This window comes from Catharus ustulatus, chromosome 20 (assembly GCF_009819885.2).
Source record: "Catharus ustulatus isolate bCatUst1 chromosome 20, bCatUst1.pri.v2, whole genome shotgun sequence".
NCBI lineage: Eukaryota > Metazoa > Chordata > Aves > Passeriformes > Turdidae > Catharus > Catharus ustulatus.
This window is the reverse complement of record NC_046240.1, coordinates 11847591-11872547: the sequence shown is the minus strand read 5'-3', so window position 1 is coordinate 11872547 and position 24957 is coordinate 11847591. Positions and strand designations below refer to the sequence as shown.

Here is a 24957-nt window from a genome sequence, read left to right as displayed (position 1 = left end):
GTCAGATGGATGAAGTACTGGCTGATGCAAAATGCAAAGGACTGTTGGGGAAGGAGTTCCCACTCGGCTTAAACAGCAGGATGCAGAATGCAGGGATGCCTGAGCTTGAGCCCCTCTGCAGGGAGACGTCGGGGCTGCCCCTGGGTAGTCCTGGACAGAGCAATAGATGAACTTCTGGATGGTAATAGAACTCTAACAGCTGGTCACCACAGCAGATGGAACCCAGCCCATCAGGGGCTACACGGGCTCTGCAAGGCTTGCGGTCGTATCCTCTGTGCACAGAGCAGAGAGCAGCCAAGCCCCCGCTTCTCTCCTGCGGAGCACGGTTTCTCCTTAGCGCTGTCTGCCCACTTTCATTGCTGCACCTGCCCCTTGCCTCCCGCACTTCTCCGGTACGCTCATCTTGTCCTGCCTGCTTTGCCGGCAGCACGGCAGCAAACCGTGGGCAGCAGCGTGTGTGTCACGGACCCGGAGCTGTGGAAGGGCCGGGAGCGCAGCTGGGGCGAGCCGGTGTGGCCCGGGAAGGGAGCGGCTCCGAGCGGCCCCGGCAGGGCAGCGGCAGGGCCAGCGCCGCGGAGGGACCGCGGGCACAGCTCGGTGCCGGGGCCCGCCGGTGCGGGCGGAGGGACCGCGCGCTCTGAACGCGCCTTGTGCCACGGGGAGAGCAGCAGGAGGCCGGGGGCTGCTGCCGGAGATGACGGGAGCTGATCCGCGGCCGATGCAGCACTGTGGTGGAGCGGCAGCGCTCGCCCCGGGCCGGGAACTGTCGGGCGGCGGGAGGAGGCGGCAGGCGGCAGGCGGCGGCGGCTCCGCGCGGAGCGGCGGGCGGGCGGGCGGGCGGGCCGGGCCCGTTCCCCGGGCGGAGCGCGGCCCCCTTAAGGCCCGGGGCGGTTGCGCCGGGCGCTTCATGAATGGAGCCACGTGACCCAAATATCACGTGACGAGTCCGTGAGCAGCGGCGGCGGCGGCGGCGGCGGCGGCTCGTGAGTCCCGGTCCCTCCCAGCGCGGCCTCCCCGCCCCGCCCCGCCCGGCCCAGCCCGGCCCGGCGGCCCCGGCAGGAGGTGAGCGCCACCGGCTGCGAGGGCGGGCGCGGCCCTGGCACCGGCCGGGGCGGGGCGGGCCGGTCCCCCGGGGGCGGGCCGGGGCGGGGCGGGCACGGCGGGCCCGGGAGATGGTGGCCGTGGCCGCCGCGGGGTCGGCAGGTGCCTAACGGAGCCGCCATCGCTGACTCACGGTGGGGCTTCGGGGTCGCGCCTGCCCGGTGCCGCCCGGCCCTCGGCCCGCCCCGCCGCGGCGTGCCCGGGCCCCGCTCAGGGCCGAGCAACAGGTGCGCGGGGCGCTGGCCCGGGGCCTGCCCGGCCCCGCCCGCCGCCTCCCGGGCCCACCCGCGGGCAGCGCGGGCGCATCCGGCCCCTCCCTCCCGCCGCTGCCGACTGCCCCGCTCGTGTTACAGACCGGCTGCCCTCAGGCCGAGCCTGCCCCTCTCAACCGCGCCGCACGCTCGGGCGCTCCGGCTCTGCCGGTACGGCTGCGACCTGGCCCCCTCTCCCGCCGGGCGGCCGCCCCCCGCCGCGGTGCTCGCCGTGGTCTGTGGTTCTTCTCCCGAGGACGAGAGAGCCGGGAGGGTGAGGAGCCATCGGGGCGTCTCGCCCAGTTCCCCGAGCAGAGGCGGGCGGGACAGCCGCGCTGCCTGCAGTCGGTGCCTGGTCCTCGGGCGCTTGGCGGCTGCAGCCGTGCGGCTCGGAGCTCTGCCCGGTTCGGTCGGAGCTGCCCGGTGCTCGGCGCTGCAGCGTCCCGCGGGTGGAGCAGGTTTCGGCTCCCGCGGGACTGCAGTGCCTGACCAGCGCGGAGGGTCGGGGTGTGTCTGTGCTGAGCACGGGTCGGTCACGCTGCTCAGAGCCGGGCGCGTCTCTGATTGTCCGGGATACGTGAGGCTCGGAGGAGGGCACTGCCAAGGGTGGGACGGAATCTCTCGGTGCTGGCCCTTTGCTTTAGCAGTGTGAGCGGAGTTAAAACCAGCTGGGTGGGCAGATTCCTTGAGGAAAAAATTGCTGTGGAAGCGCTCAGGGTTGGATGACCTCACCAGGGGACGCCCAGGGTGGGGAACAGAGGAGGCAGTCCTGGCTTCACAGGTAATTTGGGGAGTCATTGGATGAGAGTGCGTGAGCTAATTTGCCAGCAGCAAATAAACAGAGTATGAAATCCACACTGGGAGAGAGTGTTTTTGTGCAGCGTGCCAGTCACTGCTGACAGACCGTGCTCCTGTGCCTGCCAGTGCTGTGGAGCCCATGGGGGAGCACAGCCCTTGCTCTGCCCACACTGGAGCAGGTGACATCACCGTGTTTACACGGGGCTCATGGCAGGGTTCTGCATCAGGAGTGTGGGGAAGGGCCCGTGTTGGTTCATGCGTGGTGCTGTCAGTTCCCATGTGCTGCCGCTGAGCTGAGCGGAGAATTGGCTGTGCTTGTGCTGAGTTCAGGGCTTTTGAGCTCTGGGGAAATGTGTTGAGGCTGCAGTTTCTTCATTGCAGCCACAGTGTTTGGCACTTTTCGGTGTGATCTTTCTTCAGGAAGCTATCAAAAGCTGATCCATCAGCAGTCTGGAGAGTAAGGTGAAGTTTGGTCTCTGATATGTCGCCAGTTCTCTGCGTGTTCTCTTTGTGAGCTGCCAAACAGCCTGGTTAAAACAAGACCCGGGAAACTCTTTGTGTTGTTCTTCCCATTCTGTTGATTGCCTTGAGTGTTGCTGCACCGTGAAGAGGTGGGATCACCGGGTTTTTGGGGACAGTCCAGTTGCAGCTCTGGTGTTGTGAGCGGCTCCTGCCTGAGAGGGTGTTGTGTTAGAGAATGCAGAGGCAGGAATGAGTCGCTGCCTCTGCTGTGTCTAGCTCTGCCAGCACAGCCATTCCCCAGCCTGCTGAGGAGCACTCTTGCCAGTGCCCTGCATTCGTGTGCCCTGTTTATTTCATTTTGGGTCTGCTGTAATGAAGGCAGCCTGTGTGCCTGCCAGGCAGCTGTAAATCCTTTAGTGACACAGGGCAAGCAAATTCCCGTGGTCCCACTGACCACAGCTGCCCTTGATGCCTTCCACTGACAAGGGGATGGGGCAGGGAAGTGCTGCAGAGGCATGCACACTGGTCTCTCCAACTATTCCCTTTCCTCTACCCTTTTCCCAGCAGACATGTTGTTTACCAGGTAGGAACAGAAGGAATAAACAGCAGTCTGGGAAAGAGGGAAGAACTGATTTCATGCAGCAGTTGCTTGTGTTCTGCCTGTCCTGCCTTGTTGCAGCTGCCTTCCTTGGGCAGCAAATGACCGTGCCTATGCCAGTGTGGTCGGGTGCAGCAGACATCTTGTTGGAAGGAGCATTGTCCTCTAGGTATATAAAAATAGCCTGGCTCCTGGCAGGCTGCAGGAATATTTCTGCTGATGTTCTGGGGACTGCTAGTCCTGTTCACCTCCCGTAGGTCGTAGATGCACTGTAGGAAGCCTGTGCCACAGCTGCTGGAAGAGCACAAAGTCATATTTGCTGATGTGTGCATTTGGTTCTGGTCTGTAACCGGACATCGGTGCTGCTGGGAGTAAGGCAGGGGCAAACAAAATTGTTGTTTGACACCTGTGAGATGAAAGGGGCAGAGGCACCTGTAGGCTGCACAGGAATACTGGGCAGGGCTGAGTGGGTGCAGTCTGAGAGGGGAGTGCAGTTTGGGCTGTTTGGGGCACAGCCATGTCTGCCAGGTGGTGTTTGTGTGGATCAATTCCTTGGGCAGTGCAGCAGCACTGAACTGAAAAGCCTGAGGGGAAGAGGCATGTGGGGAAAGAAGCAGGAGCGTGGGTATGAGTCTCTGTAAAGCAGGCCTGGAAATTGCTCTTACCAGTTCTGAAGTCTTGTCTTCCATGGCAGGGAAAGAGTCTGCTCCACTCTGTTTTTTAGCACCTTTAATCTTTGTTTTCTTGTGAGAACACCTTGGCTCTGAAGATAAGGAGGCAGAATGTGTTTCTGAGCCCTGGCATGCCAGGGATTTACAGGTACTTTCTCATGGAAAAAACCTACAAATGGGGTCAGTTTTGCGTGATTGGGAGAGGTGAAGGCTGCTGAGACATCAGCTCAAATTTATGATGGAATTCCAGTGTGTCCAAGGCTTGCCCTGTACCCCTGGCTCAAGGTTTTGTCTTATTGAACCATATTGGCTGCATCCATGGGGACATCTGGAGTCTAGTAGGACTGGGGAGCTTCTGAGCTGTGCTTGGGCACCTGTTGGAAGGGTGTGTTAAGGTAACCTGCCCTGCTTGGGAGTGACAAGGATGAGGTTAGGAGCAAGTGGTGCAGAGTGCCAGCCTGCTGAGTCAGCATGACTGGCCAGGAGCAGCCGTGCTCTGGACCCTGCCTGCTGTTTGCACGGCTGTTTTTAAAATGTGGCTTCCATGTGTTCTGACTCTTAGTTTTTTAATTTCCCCCACTGTAAACAAAAAACCAGCATTGCCACAAAGTCTCCATGGGAGCAGAGGTGTGGAAGGACAGCAGTTTCTGCTCAGGGACAGAGTCTGCTGCTTGTGAGTCCAGCTTAGCTGGCTGCTTGTTGAGGGTCTTCTGGGGCAGGGGTGAGGGGGGACCAGGATGTGGAGCACCATGGGGCATTGCTGCCCCAGGAATGCTGTGGGCTCTGCTGTGTCCCAGGTGCTAATTTCACCTTCCTTCCCTTGCAGAACCCAGCTGACAAGGCTGTCGTGTTATGACGACCCCCAACAAAGGAAACAAGGCCTTGAAGGTAACGTGGTGGGTGGAGGAAAGGGGTGCAGGGGTGGGTGTGGGCATCTCCCTCAGCTTCACAAGTGTGTGCTGCCCTCTCTCCCAGGTGAAGAGGGAGCCAGGCGAGAATGGGACCAGCTTGACAGATGAGGAGCTGGTGACCATGTCTGTGCGAGAGCTGAACCAGCATCTACGGGGCCTGTCCAAAGAGGAGATCATCCAGCTGAAGCAGCGCCGGCGCACGCTGAAGAACCGCGGCTACGCAGCCAGCTGCAGAGTGAAGCGCGTTACCCAGAAGGAGGAACTGGAGAAGCAGAAGGCAGAGCTGCAGCAAGAAGTGGAGAAGCTGGCCTCAGAGAACGCCAGCATGAAAATGGAACTTGATGCTCTCCGCTCCAAATACGAGGCTCTCCAGAACTTCGCCAGAACCGTGGCCCGGAGCCCCGTGACCCCTGCACGGGGGCCTCTCGCTTCCAGTATGGGGCCCCTCGTCCCTGGCAAGGTTGCTACTACTAGTGTCATCACAATAGTGAAATCCAAAACGGACGCCCGGTCTTAGTGAAGTGAGCGTTGCCTGAGCTTGTCTGTGCAGGGCAGTTAGGCACAAAACCAGCCTGGAATCCCCAAAGCACAAGCCCTCCCCACATGGGTCCGGGTTCCTTTGACTTGGCCCAGGACTGGCCCGCTGATCGCTCCAGTTTATTTTGTTGTGTCCAGATTGGTATGAGCAGTGGTGATGCATCCCTTGTCCTGTGCAGACAGAGCTTCCCACCCAGCAGTCTGTAGCCCTTGGGTGCCCTGGGGAACAGACTGTGAGATTTTGGTTTTCTACCCAAAGAAAATCTGTGCAGCGTGGCTGACAGAAGGGTGGAGGAGTGGCCCGAGGAAAGCTTTCTTCCTGGGGGCTGGGAACCCTAATTTTCGGTCACTTCCAAAGGCTTTATTTCATGACTCTTCCAGGTGGTGCATCTCAGCGCCTGAACCTGCTGCTTTTGTCTCCTTTGGTACCTGTAGTTACAGTTGGGGTGTTCTGTGTCATAGGTTTTTATTCCTTTCTAGGTGTGCCTCTGTGCCCTAACCGTGGGTTTCCCTCAGACGTCCATGGCGTTGGCTGTGTAAACTGGCAGTGGTGGGAAGGATGGCGCTGCTGTGTCCTGCCACTGTGGTCCTGAGGCCCTGCAGGGCCCAGCACCCTGGGAGGGAAGAAGGGAGCAGTGGTACTGTGTTGACTGCAGGCCGGTTTTGTGCCTAATGTGTTGCACTGAACAAGACCAAAATCACTAGTTGTTCCCGTGTTTTGAGGGTATCAAGTGTCTCTAGTGTGATGGTTTACACAACCAGTTTATGTGGTTAAATAGCCCTTTATTTAAAGAGAGAAACATCATTTTAAGAGTTATTAAATTATCTAAGTTTAAAATTGGACAGAAGAGAGAGCGTATTTATAGTCAGCTTTTTTACCTGAGAAGGCGAGAATATTTGACCATATGAGTGGGGAAATATTCTCAGAGACTTTGCTAGTTAAAAGTTAATAAATAAATAATTTTAAAGTTTCTCATGAACCTCCCGCAAACTGTTTGTGGCTCTGAGGTTAGTTTTTATAAAGAGTTATCAGACTTTATTTATAAAACCTAGAAAAAGACAAAAAAAGAGGCAAGTCCTGTTTGATATCTTTTTGCAATTGTACCAAAAGTGACTTATTCTTGACCTTGCTAGTTTCTGTCGTGTTCCCTTGTGTTGGGCACTCTGCTCCCCGAGCTCTCGTGCGGCGCTGTGCTGTGCTGGTGCCTTTGCCACGTGCTGTCATTTCACACTGTTGTCGTTTTCCCTAAACTCGACCGAGAGATTGAGTTGGAATCTCTCTGAACTCTCCAGAAGGGTTCTGGTGCATAGGCAAAGGTGATGCTGTTTTTGAAGACGAGGGTGGCTGGCTGGTGCAGCGAGGTAGCGACGCCTGACCAGAGCACAGGCAGCACCAGCCCCAGGTTAGCTTGGTTACTGGAGAGGAAAAACGCTGCACTTTCCTTCCTGCAGCAAACCTGTCAGAGAAGTAATGTGAGGGAGACTTGTCCAGCTTTAGGAGAAGCCTGGTGGGATTTAGCTCCTGTGGAATTAGATCCTGTGGTCAGAACTTATGTTGTGCTCATGGCTCACCTGAAAAAGAGGGACAAGTCTGCAGCCTGGGACAAGCTGGTCCGTGGTGCCCACACACTGCTGGCCAGCGAGCTGTGGCAGGATCGCTGTCCTTCCTGGGGCAGCTTCTGCCCAGGGGCTTAGGAGAGTGCTCAGACTCACAGCTGTGATGCAGCTGAGCAGCTGTTTGTGGCCAGGCTCCGTTTCCACAAACACTTTGACTCCCCTCTCCCCTTCCTACAGATTTGAGCTGATTTACTGAGTTTTAGAGAAGCGGGACATGAGGGGGAAGGCCATGTGTTCTCCTGGCTGCTGAAGATCTGAGTGGAGGGGGCAAATTGGGATAACACAAGTGAAGTGAACCTCGTGGGAGGTTTGGCTATCCTGGATAGGTTTTGGGGATGTTTCTCATACCTGAACTGATACTGCTGTCCCCGAACAGAGGAGCAGGTCAGCCTGAGAAGAGCTGCAGTGTGGCAGGAGAGGAGCTGGTAGTTGATGGGGATTTCCTGCTGGAGGAGATCAGCTTTGCTCTGGTTGATATGGAATTTAGCGAGTTGTTGGGATGCTTTTCCAAGTAAACTTCCCAAAGGAGGAGCACGTTAGAACACTGCCTCCAGACTTCCCTCTTCCAGCCCTAGACTTTCTCTTCTCTGAAGTGTCTGATGTGCCACTTCCAGCCACTCACCACACAGGCCACACACTGCACAGCACTCAGCAGGCTCTGGTCTTCCAGCTGGCTGTGTGGTGACTGGAGCAGTGACATTTTTACAGAACACAGAGGCGTCCAGTTGTCCTGGGCTGTCATTCCCAACCCTGTCCCTCCTAGACCCGGCCTGAGACTGAATCAGCCAGAGCCCCTGGGAGCACAGCTGAGCCCCGATCTGGGCTGGCACTGTGTGCATGGGGCTGGTTAGGATCTTGGTTCCACAGCTGGAGCTCCTGGTGTGAGGAGAGCTCCATCCACACAGCAGGCAGCCACGGAGAGCTTGTTTATTGTTTTGCTGTGTGGCAGGGAGCGTGCAGCCTGCTGCTGTCGTGGGGTGCGACAGGGCTGACAGCAGTGCTCACGGCGTGTCTCCTGCCCTGCTCTGTCCCTCCTCGCTCGGAGCCCGGCCCTGCTCCGAGTGCTGTGTGCTCACCGAGCACAGCTCGTGTGGGGAAGAGCAGGGCCAGGCCAGGCCGAAAGGTGCCACTGTGTCACGGAGCTCAGCGGGTCCGGCTGGATGGCAGCGAGGCCCCCTGAGTGTTGCTTCCCCACGGGTTTGTTCTCAGTGAAGTTAGGAGCCCGAGCGATGTATTTCCGCAGTGTCCAAGGGGTGTCCCGTCCGGCCCGGGGGTGCTGTGCCCGTGCCAGGCCACCCTCGCCCGAGCCGTCACGCTGACCTCTCTCTCGTATATAGTGTTCTGGAGTGTGACAATTCTTGTTCCTGAGGTGCTCGTCCGTTTGGTTTCCTGCTGTGAAGGGTGTCGTGTTCCCTTTCTCCTTTTCCTGGTGCCGTTCCGGGGCGCTGGGGAGGGGTCCTGCGCCGGCCCGGCTGGGGAGCGGCCCCGGCGCCCCCGGGATTTGTGTATCTTGTGAATTGTGTACAGTCGCTCCCGGCCGGAGCCGGGGCTGGCGGACAGAAGGGTCACCAGAGGGCTCCGGGCTCGGTGCAGGCGGTATTTATTGCTAAGTTATTGCCGTTATTTATTCTGTACAGTGTCCGCCGCCTTTGTACGCGACAATAAACCGCTTCAACAGCCGCCGCCTGCGCGTCCTTGGGGGGCCGCCCGGCACCAGGGGGCGCTGCCGCGCGGGGGGCGGTGCCGGAAGCGGCGCGCGCGCGCTCGGACCGGAAGGCGGAAGCGGCGGAGCGGAGCCCGGCGGCGGCGGAGGCGCGGCGGGTCCGGGGCGATGGCGGCGGGCGGCAGCCTGAGCCGCTCCGAGCGGAAAGCGGCGGCGCGCGCCGAGATCCTGCAGCAGGAGGAGCAGCGGGACCGCCGGAGACAGGTACGGAGACGCGGCCCGACCCGTTCCACCTCGCCGCTGCGGGCCGCCGTGACCACGGGTGTGCACCGGGCAGGTATCCCGCATCTGGAGGAAGCCGCCGGCGGAGCGGAGTCCCGAGGAGTGCCAGGTGCTGAGTGAGAGCGAGGACATCGTCAGGGAGCTGGAACGGCGCCGCAAGCGGCGCGAGCGGCTGCGGAGGCGGCAGGAGGAGGTGGGCGGCAGCGGGAGCGGGGAAGCCGTGTCGGTGGTGGGTGTCGGTGATGGTGCCGGTGGTGGGTGTCGGTGGTGGGTGTCGGTGGTGGCAGGGAGCGGCCCCGGCCGCGGAGAGGCGGGGCGGAGGCCGCCAGGCTGGCTGCTGCCGGGCCCTGCAGCCGCAGCAGGCCTCGCTGAACAACTGCTGCGCCCCAGTACCGGGAACGCGTCTGCCCTCCGGGGACCTGCCGTGTGTTTGTCTCCGGTCAGCCGTGCTGCCAGGCGCGCGTGGCTGTGTGGGCAGGTCTCCCAAGAGGGTGGATTAGCAGCTTCTGGTCTCCAAGAAGCTTTTTTCCCGTGATCCTCCTATGAACAACGCCCACGTCCTTTTCCATTTAATTTCACTGTCGATGTTGTGGTGGTGGTGTTTTTCCTGGTTGACCCAAGCCCATCTTTAAACTTTTGGGAAGATCCCTGCTCTGTCTGGCTCAGTGGTGTAGCGTGTCTCTGACCCGTGTTGAGGTGTGTTTGTCAGGTGTGCGATGAACCAGAGGAGCTGAAGAGAAAGGTGGCCGAGCTGGCAGCAGCTGTGCGGAGCGCCAGGCACCTCGTCATCTACACAGGCGCTGGGATCAGCACGGTGGGTCTGGGGGCAGCAGCTGGAGCCCCTTCAGGAGGCAGTGGTGTGTGGCTGTTGCCTGGTTCCTGAATGACCTCAGCACGTGTGTGATGAGCTGGGGTGCTGCATGAGTCCTGCGGCCAGCACAGTGTCCAGGCTGCATCCTGGGTCATTCCTACTGCCCAGGAGATGTGTGGCTGCGTTGCCTCCAGCCGTGTGCAGGATGCACAGCCTGAGCAAGAGGACCCTGGTCTCGCCTCACTCGAGTCTCCTCAGTGACTTGGTGTAAAACCTTCAGCCAGTTAGCTCAGGAATGTTATATGTTTTATCAGACATGCAGAGACAGCTGTTTGAGAATTGTTTTGTTGCAGCAGCCTGGGGCAAAGCAGCAGTCTGGTTCTACCTCTTCTAATGTACCATCTGTCACCTTTGTGTGGGCTCAGGGCAGGACATGGGTGCTCATGTCACCTGCACATCTGCTAGAGATGCTGAGTGTGAGGTGCCAGAACCAGAATCTAGGGAAAATAAGAAAAGACTCAAGAATGCAGTTCTGTATAGGCAAATGGGAAGTACCAAGGATGAAAAAGAGTTCTGGATGGATTCCATAATGGTAAAATTGGAGAAAGCTAACACTAGAGGTGAAAATGAGAGCTGAAATGTTGGAGAGAGAGAGAGAGAAAGCTTATGAGGAGGTTTTCCTGTGCTTAGGGAGCAGCTATGCTGGAAGACTCAGAGTGAATGAAAAAGCAGCCATGGATGAAGGTGTCTGGGGTTGTCTGGGTGGGCCTGGGCTGGTTGTGTTTGTGTGCAAGAGCTGTGACAACCCCACCCTCGTCAGGCCTGGTTTTCTCTCCTGGTGACAGGCGGCTTCGATCCCAGACTACAGAGGCCCCAATGGCATTTGGACACTGCTGCAGAAGGGCAGGAGCATCAGGTGAGGAGCCACATTCTGAACTGGGGGACAGAAAGCTGATACTGGAAGAGGTTAATGGCAATTCCAACTTTTTTTTTTTTTTTCTGCCTTGCTTCTTGTCAGTGCTGCAGACCTGAGTGAGGCAGAGCCCACACTCACTCATATGAGCATTGCCTGCCTGCACAAGCACAACCTGGTAAGATATTTTTTCCTCACCTCACTCATGTTCTGCTTAAGAGTGATAAACCCAGCAGAGAAGAGAAAGATTTTCAGAATATTGCTTGACTACATTTTTGGCTCAAGTGGCTGCATATCCATTGAGGAAAATGTGTCCAAGCCTTCCTCAGTGAGCTGCAGGCTGCAGCTCTGGCAGGTTTTCCCCGGTGCCTTTTCTCTCACATGTTGTATTTGTACCTGGTGAGGCTGGTCTGGGGAACTGGTCACAAATCAGCCAGCCCTAGAAATGTTCTGTTTAGCAGGAGGAGGCTTTCCATTTAGCTGTTACAAAGGTCTGTTCATCATGTTCTTTCCCTGTGGGTCCTGCTTTGATGTGCAGGCTGTTGGTGCATCACCTGCTTGGAGGGATACCTGTGTGGTCTGTGGGAGCTCAGTGTTCTGTTCCCTTAAGGTGCAGCATGTGGTGTCCCAGAACTGTGATGGGCTGCACCTGCGGAGCGGGTTACCCCGAGCTGCAATATCTGAGCTCCACGGCAACATGTACATAGAGGTGAGTGGCCAGAGCAATGTTTAAGTGGCTTCGCAAAAAGAGAATGTAAACTCTTGACCTGCCACTAGCTCAGAAAGAATTAGTACAAGGGCTTGGCCTGTGTGCAGTTTCCTGTCTTCAGCCCATCAGGTTTGGAGTGAACTATTTAGAAAGTACCAAACCCAACTCTGTAGCTCTTCCTCTGTATGTGCTGTTTGCATCTGATGTCTCTTCCTCAGCCCTTCTCTGAAATCTCTCCCAGCATGTAGCCAAAGGCTGCCTGGGGCTCTGCTTGCTGGTTTTCAAAAAAATCTTGAAGTTTTCCAAGTTAGCATCTGATCCCTGATGCTTCTGTGCACAACTTCTGTGTTGTCCCCAGAAATGCTCTTCTTCCAAGAGGCTTGCTCCTGGTGGGACCTCTTGTGGGTGATGATGTGACAGGGGTTCTGCTTTTGTCCTGCACCAGGTCTGCACTTCCTGTACACCCAACCGAGAGTACGTGCGAGTGTTTGATGTGACGGAGCGCACAGCCCTGCACAGACATCACACGGGCAGGATGTGCCACAAGTGTGGGGCACAGTTGAGAGATACAATCGTCCACTTTGGGGAGAAGGGGACATTGAGACAGCCCCTGAACTGGGAAGCAGCAACAGAAGCTGCAAGCAAAGCAGATGTGATTCTTTGTCTGGGTTCCAGCTTAAAGGTAACTTTAGAGACTCGGTGAAGATTGTTAGCAGCATTCCCTCTTGGTGATACACCTTGGTGCTGAGCAGTCTCCTCCCAAACAGACAACTGTAAACTCTGGTGTCAGGATTCGCCCAACATCTGTGATAGTCTCTCTTCCTCCCTCTTTCCCCTCCTGGTAATACATTCCTTTTCCTCTCACTGATACGGTTCACAGCTGCGTGTGCCTGTGGCCGTGCTGATCCTCTGTGCTTTGTGGCAGGTTTTGAAAAAATACCCAAGGCTCTGGTGCATGAGCAAGCCCCCCACACGCCGGCCCAAGCTGTATATCGTGAACCTGCAGGTGAGACAAATCCCTCGGCGCTGGGAGGGCCAGGTGTGAGCCAGGGGGTTGTGGCTGTGCGGGGCCGAGCCCCCGCTGCCGCCGGGGGAGCCGCCTGCAGCCGGCTCTGCTGTCGCTCGCAGTGGACCCCCAAGGACGACCTGGCCGCCCTGAAGCTGCACGGCCGCTGCGACGACGTGATGCGGCTGCTGATGGCGGAGCTGGGGCTGGAAATCCCGCGCTACGACCGGTGAGCGGCGCGGGCCCTGAGCGCGGAGCCCCGGGCCGGGCCGCCCGCAGCGCCCACCGCCGCCCTCTCCTTCCTTCCGCAGGGCGCGGGACCCCATCTTCGCGCTGTCCGAGCCGCTGCGGCCCGGGGAGGAGGGCACGCACTCGCGGAAGCCGGTGGCGCCGCCCCGGGAGCGGGAGGAGCCCCGCGAGCAGGAGCAGCCCCGGGAGCGGGCGGAGGCGGCGGGCGGGCGGCCCGGGGGGTGGCTCGGCCGCGGCTGCGCCAAGGGCGGGCGGCGCAGGAAGAGCCGCTGAGCGCGGGGCGGGCCGGGCCGGGCGGGGCGCTGCCGCCGGTGACAGCACGGCCATGCTGCGCAACGGGGCGGCGGGCGGCGGCGGCGGCGGGGCCGCGGCGGGCGGCGGCGGCCAGCGGCCCGTGCGCGTCTGGTGCGATGGATGGTGAGTGCGGCGGGCGCGGGGCCGGGTCGTGTCGCGGCGCCGCAGAAATAAACCGTGTTGGCTACGCTGGTGCCTCCGCCTCCTCTGTCACCGCGGCGGGACGGGCCGGGCCCGCGGGAGCGGCGCTGTCCCCCGGAGCGGCCTTGTCTGCCGGGCCGGGCCGGGCCCCCCGGGCTGGGGCAGCACCTGCCGGGCAGGTGCGGGCAGGAGCCGGGCCTGCAGCCCCGGCTGACGGCGGGCCCGGGGCCCGGGCGGTGCCGGCGCAGCTCTGACGGCAGCACGGAGACCTTCAGCCCCGGGGCAGGCTGCCCCGGCTCCAGGGAAGCGTCCCGGTGTGCCCGGGCTGACCTGGCCCTTCTCTTTCCAGCTATGACATGGTGCACTATGGCCACTCGAACCAGCTGCGCCAGGCACGGGCCATGGGCGATTACCTGATCGTCGGGGTCCACACGGACGGTAAGAGGTTTTACCGGGCTACATCTCGTGCAGCCCCTCAAATTACCCCGCAGTGTTAGCCCCGGGGGAGCCAAGGGCTCCTGATACAGGGTCAGGCTTCATCCTGCATCTGCTCCAGGACCAGTGGCCTCCAAGAGAAAAATGTCCCTTCTCTGGGAGTGGAGTCACCCTGGAACACTTTCAGACTGAGGATTAGGTGGGTCAGATCTTGCAGGCTCTGAGGGTTAATCTGCATTCTGTGCTATAAAAACAGTTGGAACAGCTGAAAAACAGTCTGATTTTGCTGATAGGATCTGCAGAACTTACATTCCAAAACAAGTTACCTTGTGGAGAAAACTCTAAGTTGTGGCATGTGAAGAAGTATTTTAAATAGGTTTATGGATGCAGAATTTCCAATATGAACCAGGTGTAGTACGAAGTTACTGTTTAAGAGGGAAATTTCTCCTAGGAGGATGCCAGGAGGTCCAACTCATCCCCTCAGCAAGAAGTATCTGGGTACTGGGAAGCACTGAGACTTTTCCTTATGAGTGAATTTCAGGGCCCTTGTTAAATGCTTAGGAAATGCAACCGAATCAAAATACTTTCTGATCCATCTGGGGCTTCCTTTGCTGCCACAGCTGATCCAAAGCAGAGGATGAGTCTGCAGTGAAGTTCCCCTGCTCATGAAATGAGTGAGGCAGTGGCTGAGAGTCACTGTAGCTGCAGGACGTGCTTCTAACTGGAATTTTATTTCTCCCCCAGAGGAGATTGCCAAACACAAGGGTCCCCCCGTCTTTACACAGGAGGAGAGGTACAAAATGGTGCAGGCCATCAAGTGGGTGGATGAGATTGCTCCTGGAGCTCCTTATGTCACCACGCTGGAAACCCTGGACAAGTACAGCTGTGACTTCTGCGTGCACGGGGGTGAGTGGTGTTTGAGGCAGTGCTGACCTGGGCCCTGGGGCTCTGTGCTCCAGGTGCCTCTGCAATCCCAGCAGTGTCCCGGCTGCTGCAGGGCTCGGGGCTCCCTGCTGTGTGTAGAGCTCTGCCTTCCAACAGCTGCTTCTGCTCTCTGGTCTGGAGAAACATGTCAGTGTGCTCAAAATCTTGAGAGTGGCCAGGGCCTTTGGTTTTAATTTACAAAGGTGAAATGTGTTGTTTAAAATTGTCCCGAGGTTGCCCTTAGCACCAGCAGAAATTTGTGCAAAGGGGAAAACCATTTACAAAACTTAAGTGTGAAAAACACTATTGGAAATGAAAGCATGCAGAAATATAATCATGTTTATGTCTACTTATCCTGGGACAAGGTTAGATCTGAAAAGCTTCTCTCTTTATCCAGCTGATAAGCTGTTCAGTGGCTCAGCTGACCGTGTGGCCAGAGACCTAGTTCTTAGTGTGAAGACTTTTTGGTGTACAGTGGCTGAAGAGAACCAGTGTTGTGAGGAAATGTTCTTGCTCTGGGGTTCTGTCCCTTCCTGGGCTGCTGCTGATGCTCATTAAGCCTCAGCCCTTCCTCCCTGCCCCTCTGAAGGAACTTTGTTAGTTTGACCAGGAGTAGTCTTTGCACTCATTTTGTGTATCTCATCTGATCTCAGCCACCTGCTGTTGATAAGCCAAGTATTTCACTAAGTGTAAATAAATCTTTAATCTTTAGAAGATAAATACACTTTTTTTCACGTGGATGGAGCAGTTATCAAATTCCTCATTAACTTCATGGCCTGCCCTGAACGTGCTTGGTGCACGTGACCCCTCCCAGGGCTTGGTGAGGGCTTGGGCAGGGGAGTGCTGGTGGCCTCTGCTCCAGTCCCCACTGCCACGTCACCCCACGCTTCTCCTGAGCAACTCGCTTGCACCAGGTTTAGCCAGGCTGTGTTTGTGCAAAAGCTGAGTGTGGAAATCGCTGAGCTTCCCTGAGAAGGTGACGACAGCCCTGCTGTTTGTGCCTCTCCTGGTGTGCCCTCCTGTTCCTGTGCTCTGGGGGCGTGGGGATTTAGGAGGCTGAGGCGCCCCACGCACACTCGTGGGCTGCCCTCTGACTGCTTTGGCAAAGGAAAACCAGCTTAGCTTTTGCTTGTGAAGGTTTTGTTCCGTCACCAAAAGTATGTGAGAGGTGTTTCTGCAGAGGGAGCTGGGAGTCATGTGCCTACAGATGAACCTCTGTAGAAGCTGGATGTCACTGTGGATGTGCAGTTGTTGAGAGGGAGAACTTTCCATTGGATGAACTGTTTCATTGACTGAAAACTTGTAACGTGAACCGAAAGGTTCTTTTTTAACATTGGTATAGATAGTGCTTGTTTATTGTCATTCAGATAATAATCACCAGTGCCTGCTGCAGGGCACCCAGCAGAGCACACATGGGAAATGGTATTTCGGATCCAGGAATATCCTTGTCTCCACAGACACAGTACTCTCAAAAACCCCTGATATTTTTGTGGGGCACAGGGCACGTCCCCTGCATATGCACAGGTGTTTGGATTGCGGGGTTCCAGTCTGGATTTAGGAGTGTGGGACCTGCACAGCTGCTGCTTCTGTGCAGGAGAGCTTGGGTACAGTTCTGAGGCTTTTCTCTTTCTGCAGATGACATCACCTTAACTATCGATGGCAAGGACACCTATGAGGAAGTAAAGACAGCAGGGCGATACAGGTAACCTCTTGCTGTTTATTTTGTTTTGGGCAGAGTTTCTGGGAAATTTGTGCCTTGAAGTCAGATGAAGCATACCAGTCTTCAGGTCACACCTGAATTTGGCTGTTTGTGTGTCAGAGCTTCACTTGCTCCCAGCGTTTTGGTTTCAGGGAAGTGGGGCAGACAGTCCTGCCCAGTGGGGCTGCCTGGTGCTGGTTCTGGTTTTAAAGCCTTACTGAGAGCTGGCTCTGTTGGGAAGTCTGAGTGAGGGAAGCGTTCGCACGAGCAGATGCTGTGGTGTGGATGGTGCAGAGGCTCAGCAGATAATGCTATAGCTGAGAAGGAAGTTTCCTTAGGACAGTCCCTGGATTTTTCTGGTGTCACAGGCGTTCCTGTGGTAACGTGGGCAGACAGAGGTGTTGGCTCCAGGGGCTTCTGCTTCATCCTTTGCTTGTCTCCCGCAGGGAATGCAAACGCACTCAGGGCGTGTCCACCACTGACCTTGTTGGCCGCATGCTGCTCATGACTAAGGCTCACCACAGCAACATAGTGAGTCAGAGGGCTTTGGGTGGGAGGTGAAGTACAGGGCACATGCCAGCTCTTCCCTTCTGCTGCCCCAAGCTCCTGGGCCTGGCTCCCAGGTGCATGGAGAATGGGCAGTGGCACAAAACAACCTGCTTATGTTTGCTTCAACATGTCTGAAATCCCAGTGTGACGGGACGAGGACTCTGATGCTTCATGATCAGTGTTGGCCTCGGAATGTTAGGGGAGCTGCAGACAAGCCCATGACTTCTCCCAGGGTGAAACAACACAGTGCAGGCACAGTGATCTGTCAGCCAGGTGCTGCCAGACTCCTCTCCCTTCCCACTGAGCTTCATGCTTCTGCCTTCTGTTGTCTCTGATCAGACCTTTCTTGAGTCTCCTCAGCTCACTGTCTGGCTGGGAGCTAACCCAACCAGGGAAAAGGAGTCAAGGGTTTTAAGTCGGGTAATGAGTTGAATTTACTGAATAATGAAGGAATCTGTGAATAGAATCACCTGGAGAACTGCAGAAACAAGTGACCCACAGGAGAATTTAGGGACAGAGGGAGATGTTTTGGTGTGCTGAGCTGTTAAATCGGCTTAGCTGTAACACATGAGTTGACACCAAGATCTGCCTGGTGCTGCTGGCTGCTGCAGATACCTAAGCCTGCCTCTCGTGAGGGTGTTTGGCAGGAGAAGGGATGCTGTCCTGTCAGGGGCTTGCCAGGCTGAGGGAGGATGCAGCTGTGCAGCACTCTTGGGGCTGCAAGTTGGGCAAGAGCCACCTTTGCTGGTGGTGCCAAGTGGGATCAGATAAGGACACGTTTTCTCTGACTCATGCTGGGATAGGACTCTGGTTTAGGTATTAACCAGTTTGTCAGCATTCAGTGCCCTGATCCCTGGTGTGCGTTTTGAGCCTGGCCTTCCCAGCACTTCCTACACACAAGCATATCTTGGTTGGATGAGCTGTGCAAGTGCTTAAACATTTTGACTCTTTATCTCCCTTCAGGATGAGGACCTAGACTATCGGAAGCACACTGACAACTTTGGGAAGGTAATGTGAGTTCTGGTCGTGGACGTCTGGTTGTTGTCCTGCCTGAGAAGGATTCCCAGTGTGCTTTCTGGCCTGTTGCAGGCCTGTGTGTCCTCCCACATGTAGCAGTAATGTCTCAGTGAATGTCTGCTGTCCCTGTGTGGCAGCACCTGCAGTGGGTGCGATGGGCAGTGTGGCACAGGGCAGCACGAGCTGTCCTTCAGCGGCACCACAGGGCTGCTGCTGCCACTGAGCCTGTGCTGGCTTCCTTCCTTGCTTGTAAATTCCTTCCTGCCACGTCACTTGGGACCCGAGTGCCTGTGGTTCCATCCCGAGGACAGCCTCTGTGGATGCTCCTCTCAGTGCTTGTGTTGTTTTGAAGGTGTTGTATGAGGTCTGGGAGGTGTGGACAAACTGCTCTGTGTTGCAAAGCTCGAGGGCAGCCCAGCCCTCTTGGTGTTGCAGCTGCCAGGTCCAGCCTGCGGCTCACACCGCTTCTAAAGAGCACTCAGCCCTCTTTATTTCCTTGGCAGCTGGATTGTCCCTGCTTAATGAGCTGCACCAGCAGCTTGAGCAAGTCTTTTGTACTCACAGGGGATTTGCTGACCTGTCCGAATCATCCTTAGTTCCCCACTGTTCTGGGGGTTTTGAGTAGGTGTTTTGGGGCATGTTGCTCCAGCACGGCTGGGGCTTGGATGTGGGTAGAATGGATCAGGGCACTGGGTACCCTACGTGACCCTGACAGCTGAGCTGTCTGCGTGCTGCCCTTTGCAGGGCCTGCTCTGGCCTCAGCTGCCGTGTCTGTGTCCTGCCAAGGCCCCGAGCAGCTTTGGGTGGCACAGCAGGTGACCTGGTGGCTGTTTGTGCAGCCGCCACGTGGTGGGGACCGAGCTCTGTCCTCGGAGCTGAGGGGCCCGACAGGTCCCCTGAGGCTTGGCACTGTAGGTTGGTTGTGCGTTGTCTCCCGAGCACATCTTGCTTCTCCTGGAAATTCAAACCTGCCCTGTTGTCTTCCTCCTTCCTGAACTTTCTTCTTGGCATTTCCTGAGCTGGCTGCTGAGGCAGTGATTTAGACAGAGCATAAAGGGCTTTTGTGAAATCACCTGAATACCTGATGCCAGGATGTAGAAAGTCCAAGGTGCCGGGAGTTGTTTCAGTTGCCAGCGAATTCAGATGAGCAGATTGCCCATCACTGCTCTGTGTTGTCCAAACCACCACACAGAGCCTGGAATGAAGCTGTGTCTGGTGTTTGTTTCCACAGGGGCCCAAAGGTCACAGTCCCTGGACTGGCGTCTCCCAGTTCCTGCAGACATCCCAGAAGATCATCCAGTTTGCGTCAGGGAAGGAGCCAGAGCCAGGAGACACCATCATCTATGTGGCTGGAGCCTTTGACCTGTTCCGTATCCTTGGCTCTCTTTGCTTGTGATCTTTCTTTGATGTTCTTAGGTTGGGGGGCACCAGACTGGATATTTGCCTCATTTTTTTCCCTTTTCTGTAGCTGCATGTGAGGGAGGAGTCAGGAGTGTGTTCTGGCAATTTCTTAGTCACAGGATGCTGAGAAAGAAGCTGTAGCTCCTCTGTGGAGTGATCTGTGGCTGTTGGATTTCAGGAAGACAGATGGATACTCTCAACACTAATGATTGTGGTGAAGGCTGGCTGCCATAGCACCTGCAGCTGACACGCCGCTCCTGGGGCAGGCTTTGAGGCTTTGTGCCAGAACTACTGGAACAAGTGGAAATTCTGGATAGAGGCAAAGCTGAGTCCAAGTGAGGTGGAGCTGAAAAAGTTTCTGGCTTTTTTCCAGAACCAGTGGAACTTGAGGAGGGAGGCAGCAACTGTTCTTGGAAATAGGCAGTTAGTAGTGCAAGAATAAAATCCTAGGGATTCCTTTCTCCCGCTCTTGTTTTTGAGTGACTCTATTTCTGTCTTCCTTCCTCTATTTTCCATGCGAGCTTCAATTCCTTAAAAAGATCTGCAGATGTTGGTCATGTGGATTTCCTGGAGAAGGTTCACCAGCTGGCAGAGAAACCCTATATCATTGCTGGGCTGCATTTCGATCAGGTCTGTGTAGAGCCTGTCCAAAGGCAGAGCAGCTTGGGCCTGCTCTGTGAAGCAGGCAGGCTGTGCTCTGGGACACAGGACAGGGATGTATTGACCCATGTGGGAACTTCATCCTGGGAGAGAGCGAGAGGGAAAGGCGTTGCTGTGTCTCTCTTCTGACTGTGCCCGGTGCTCTGCCGTAGGAGGTGAATCGCTACAAAGGGAAGAACTATCCCATCATGAACATCCACGAGCGAACGCTCAGTGTCCTGGCCTGCAGGGTGAGTGGGTGTCTCTGCACTGGTCACAAAGTGCCTGGAGCCTGGTGGCATTCACTTGTGCTCAGTGATCTTGCATGAATTCCTTGGGGTGGCCTGAGAAGACAGACAGGATGAATCACTTGAGGCTGCCCGAGGTGCTGATGAACGCTTGGGAGGCTCTGCCAGGCTCTTGTGCCATCCTGGCTGATCCAAGCTGGTGACCCAGCGGCTCTGCTGGCAGTGACAGGGCTGGACACCATGTAGGGAGCTGTGTGGCTCGGTGCAGTCAGACACTGCCACTAGAAAGCTCTGCAGAGGGAGAAATGCCTGGGACAAAATCATGGGGAGCCCCAGAAATGTGTGCCTGGAGCAATTAACTTCTGGATTTGCTCTATGGGCACAGAAAGGACATTCTGTAGAGGAACAAAAAGCTGTTGTGGGACAAGCAGTTGCTGCTGAATCCACTTCTCTGTTCCCTTATTTGAACTTTGATGCTATAGCCAGGTGACCTGCTCAGGTCTCTTTAAGAAGCAGCTGGCTTCTGGCTTGGGATTGGGTTTTGGGTTTTCGTTTGATGGGTTTTTTTTCAAATCTGGACTCTACCTGGTTCCTTTTTTAGTACGTCTCAGAGGTGGTGATTGGAGCTCCCTATGCTGTCACTGCTGATCTGTTGGATCACTTCAGGGTGAGTCCTTGCGTACAGATGGACATGAAGATGTGTGTGGGGAGCTGAAGGGGTGCAGGACAACAGAGGGGTGCAAGAAGGGAGTGTCCTGCTCAGACTGGAACTGCCAGGCTGGTGCAGGAGGGTGGCTTTGCTGGTCTCTGAGCTGAGCTCAGTGGGAGTAGTGACAGGAAATGTCCCTGTCATCTTCTGGATCTTGTCAGTGACTTTTGTGTCCTTCTCCAGGTAACACTTGTTTGCCATGGGATGACTGAGGTGGTGCCAGACAAGGACGGTTCTGATCCATATGAGGTAAAGTACCAGGTGCTTTGTCAGCATGTGGTAGCCAGAGCCTGGCTCTGGGTGTGTTCCTGGGCTGGGAAGTTGTGCTGCAGAGGAGCCTGCCTGGGGATGGCTTGGCAGGTAATGCAGCTTTCCATCCACCCCTAAGGGGAGCTACGTGGAGCAGTCAGTAAATCATTCCCAACAGCTCCACTCTTCCAAGCATTGTTTTTCTCTGCCTGTTTTTGATGCCTTCATGGCAGGCTGAAAAATCCTGTGTGCTTTGCTCTCTGTCCTGCGCAGCTCCCGTGTATGTGGAGCTTTGCCTTCAGCACGTGTTTGTTCTGCCTCCCAGGAGATCTCTGTGCATCCTGCCTGTCTGGCTGCCCCAGCTCAGCTGTCACTGCTGAGCTGCACACCCAGGTCCCACGTGTTTTCACAGCCCAGTGCTGTGTCTTTTTGCAGGAACCGAAGCGACGTGGCATTTTCCAGCTGGTGGACAGTGGCAGCAATCTCACCACAGATATAATTGTGCAAAGGATCATCAAGAACAGGTTGGATTTCTTTGTCTCCTGGTTCTGTCCTACTGTTCCATCCAGAGGGTCTGGGGACTGATCAGTGGGATCAGATAGGGAGAGAAGATGTTACCTAAAGGCACACAGCAAACTTGTCCTTCCTCTTTCATGGCTTAGTCAGACTGTAAATGTGGTTGTACCAATCTGTACAGGGAAAGGAATAGCCGAACTGTGCTGTGTCAGAATGTGCTGCATGGCACATTTATTGGTTTTTCTCCTTAAATGATAAATTTCCTTTGCTGTATGCTGGGGAAAGAGCACATTACTTCTTTCAGAGCTTTGGTCTTTTAAGCTTGAGTCCTTCACTTTCAACACCTTGGCTCACATCAGTGATAAATTTGATTTTGGTGTTAAAACACCCAGGACAGCCCAAGAATGGCATAGCAGCTTCTTCCACAGAGGGAGAAAGAAGTTGTGTGTGACCCGTGTGGGAGTGCAGGACTGTGGAGTGCTCTGGGAGAGGCTCTGGAGGAGTCTGGGGGTCCTGGGGGTTTCTGAAGTGCTTTCAGAACAGAGCAGCATGAGAGAAGGCGATGCTCTCCTGCTCCAGGTGCTTTTGTCTATGGATGAATGAGAACCTTAAGGCATTGCGTGGTTTTTGCAGGCTCGAGTTTGAGGCTCGCAACCAGAAGAAAGAAGCAAAAGAGCTGGCAGTGCTGGAGGCCATGAGAAGGCTGGAGGAGGAGAAGCACTAGGTGGCAGAGCATGGATGCGTGAGCCACAGAGTGCTGCAACTTCACCCTCTGGTAGAGCAGCTGCTCTTGAGGAAGGGACCCCTGAAGGGGGGCAGCACTGCTGGCACGCAGGATGTGCTGTCCTACCCTCTGCTGTCCTAGCTCCTCCTGCACTAATTATGCAGACCTAATGAGTTGGGATTCCGTTGCCTAGTTTTATCTCCGTTAATCAGTCCCTGTCCCTTTTCCCAGGAGGAGATTTGACAAAAAAAAAAGGTTTTAATTATAACTAATGTTTTAACATGTTGATGTGCTTTTACCTTCTGGCTCTTAGTAGGAGGGAAGTGGAGGAGTTGCCCATGCCCCCTTGCCCTGCCAGTCTCAGCTGTCCTGACTGGGGTCTGCATTCCAGAGCAGCCCCTTGGCAGTGGTGTGGGTGGCTGGACAAACAGTGAGAGCAGCCTCAGGGACAAGACAGGGCTCGTGTGATTCCTCCTGCAGCTTTTGCTCAGGAACAAGGGGCTGCCAGAGGTGGTGCTGGGCTCTGGGATTCACTGTGCTGCCTCTTCTCAGCTCCTGCCCCTCACAGACCCAGAGCTACTCTGGCTCGAGCTGGATCAACGCAAAGAGTTTGCTGCCCCAGTGTCAGGCTGCAGGTGGCAGCTGCTGCAGGTGCTGCTGGGTGAAGGCATTTCTCCACACGAGGCAGAGGGATCCTGGGGCCTTTCCCAAAGGCTCTTCCCTTTGCGTGGCAGCAGGACCCGATGCCTTGTATGCACTGTGCTCAGAGCCCACCTTGTGCCCAACGGCTTACCTGAGGGCAGGACCTGGCCAGGGGAAGTTTTAGGGTTGTTTTCTCATGGCTGATGTGCAGCATGCCTGTCTCTAAGGGGAGGGACAGGGCTGAGAGAGTAGGTCCTGAGCTGTGAGCACCTTTTGCCTCTTACATTCCAGGATCCTGTGGTGGGTATCCTGAGCAGCTCACTGCACTGTGCCAGATGGTCTTCCCAGGCTGTGTCTGGTGTCCTCTCTATTGTAAACTTTTGTTGCTGATCATTAATAAAATGTTGAAGAGTTGTGCATTGGTCTTTTTGGGGCTCGAGCCCAGGTAGCAGAAAGGAGCATAGAGACCCTGTGCTGCAGCCCCACTGCAGTGGTACTGAGAGGGTGTGCCACAGTCCCCATGCAGCCCCAGAGCAGCCAGGACTCAGCCCTGCTGGCCTCTTCCTGGGCTCTGTGAGCTGCGTGCACAAATTCTTCCTCTGCAGCCTGTGGCCCCTCCCATGGGCACTGCAGAGAAGTTTGTCCTTAAGGACGAAGAGCTCAGCCTTGGTGCTGCTCAGCCTTGGTGCACCCGCATCACAGGGGGGAGCAGGGCCCTTCTGTTCAGGGAGACGGGGACAGGAGCCCTGTGCCCGCAGTCCCCTGCTGTCCCTGCACTGTGCCCCGCAGCTCCCGCGGGTGTTGGGCCATCCTTGAGCAAAAGGTTTTCGTTCTGCGGGGTCTCTGAGCACTCTCAGCACCCCAGGAGGGAGTGGGTGGGGGGTGCAGCAGCCCCGAGCTCTCCAGAGCTGGGTGGGCTCCCCCACTGCCCGTCCCTACCCAAGGACAGGCAAGACAGACACGTCCTGCGCTTTACAACACTCCCTAGCAACCGCGTTACGGCACTTCCGCGCTTGACGACGGTCCCTAGCAACGGTTTTACGACACTTCCGCGCTTGACGACGGTCCCTAGCAACGGTTTTACGACACTTCCGCGCTTGACGACGGTCCCTAGCAACCGTTTTACGACACTTCCGCGCTTGACGACGGTCCCTAGCAACGGTTTTACGACACTTCCGCGCTTGACGACGGTCCCTAGCAACCGTTTTACGACACTTCCGCGCTTGACGACGGTCCCTAGCAACGGTTTTACGACACTTCCGCGCTTGACGACGGTCCCTAGCAACGGTTTTACGACACTTCCGCGCTTGACGACGGTCCATAGCAACGGTTTTACGACACTTCCGCGCTTGACGACGGTCCCTAGCAACGGTTTTACGACACTTCCGCGCTTGACGACGGTCCCTAGCAACGGTTTTACGACACTTCCGCGCTTGACGACGGTCCCTAGCAACGGTTTTACGACACTTCCGCGCTTGACGACGGTCCCTAGCAACCGTTTAACGACACTTCCGCGCTTGACGACGGTCCCTAGCAACGGTTTTACGACACTTCCGCGCTTGACGACGGTCCCTAGCAACGGTTTTACGACACTTCCGCGCTTGACGACGGTCCATAGCAACCGTTTTTACGACACTTCCGCGCTTGACGACGGTCCCTAGCAACGGTTTTTACGACACTTCCGCGCTTGACGACGGTCCCTAGCAAATGTTTTACGACACTTCCGCGCTTGACGACGGTCCCTAGCAACGGTTTTACGACACTTCCGCGCTTGACGACGGTCCCTAGCAACGGTTTTACGACACTTCCGCGCTTGACGACGGTCCCTAGCAACCGTTTTACGACACTTCCGCGCTTGACGACGGTCCCTAGCAACGGTTTTACGACACTTCCGCGCTTGACGACGGTCCCTAGCAACGGTTTTACGACACTTCCGCGCTTGACGACGGTCCCTAGCAACGGTTTTACGACACTTCCGCGCTTGACGACGGTCCCTAGCAACCGTTTTACGACACTTCCGCGCTTGACGACGGTCCCTAGCAAAGGTTTTACGACACTTCCGCGCTTGACGACTGTCCCTAGCAACGGTTTTACGACACTTCCGCGCTTGACGACGGTCCCTAGCAAAGGTTTTACGACACTTCCGCGCTTGACGACGGTCCCTAGCAACGGTTTTACGACACTTCCGCGC

General features: G+C 56.3%; 3 protein-coding genes across 7 annotated transcripts; all 3 read left to right on the top strand.

Annotated features, from left to right (window-relative positions):
- The first annotated feature begins 1020 nt into the window (after window positions 1-1020).
- On the top strand, window positions 1021-8626 carry MAFG (MAF bZIP transcription factor G). 4 transcript variants are annotated; one of them, XM_033076525.1, is made up of 3 exons: window positions 1021-1062; window positions 4708-4769; window positions 4857-8626. In XM_033076525.1, exons 2-3 carry the CDS (start codon window positions 4734-4736, stop codon window positions 5307-5309), a joined length of 489 nt encoding a protein of 162 aa, XP_032932416.1. In that variant the 5' UTR covers window positions 1021-1062; window positions 4708-4733; the 3' UTR covers window positions 5310-8626. The 4 variants fall into 4 exon arrangements, with proteins under 4 accessions (XP_032932416.1, XP_032932419.1, XP_032932418.1 ...); XM_033076528.1 differs by lacking the exon at window positions 1021-1062 and adding an exon at window positions 1505-1523; XM_033076527.1 differs by lacking the exon at window positions 1021-1062 and adding an exon at window positions 1586-1626.
- A 132-nt stretch (window positions 8627-8758) lies between these two features.
- On the top strand, window positions 8759-12852 carry SIRT7 (sirtuin 7). The gene is made up of 10 exons (XM_033076521.1): window positions 8759-8873; window positions 8947-9084; window positions 9601-9705; window positions 10548-10618; window positions 10721-10793; window positions 11226-11324; window positions 11770-12006; window positions 12250-12330; window positions 12453-12559; window positions 12642-12852. The coding sequence occupies exons 1-10, from the start codon at window positions 8778-8780 to the stop codon at window positions 12850-12852; spliced, it is 1218 nt and encodes a 405-aa protein (XP_032932412.1). The 5' UTR covers window positions 8759-8777.
- Window positions 12853-12889: 37 nt separating this feature from the next.
- PCYT2 (phosphate cytidylyltransferase 2, ethanolamine) lies at window positions 12890-23180 on the top strand. 2 transcript variants are annotated; one of them, XM_033076522.1, is made up of 13 exons: window positions 12890-12996; window positions 13364-13452; window positions 14194-14355; window positions 16009-16075; window positions 16519-16603; window positions 17585-17629; window positions 18870-19008; window positions 19587-19669; window positions 19852-19929; window positions 20528-20593; window positions 20819-20884; window positions 21320-21408; window positions 22034-23180. In XM_033076522.1, the coding sequence occupies exons 1-13, from the start codon at window positions 12905-12907 to the stop codon at window positions 22122-22124; spliced, it is 1152 nt and encodes a 383-aa protein (XP_032932413.1). In that variant the 5' UTR covers window positions 12890-12904; the 3' UTR covers window positions 22125-23180. The 2 variants fall into 2 exon arrangements, with proteins under 2 accessions (XP_032932413.1, XP_032932414.1); XM_033076523.2 differs by lacking the exon at window positions 17585-17629 and having other exon boundaries at window positions 12905-12996.
- Window positions 23181-24957: the final 1777 nt, after the last annotated feature.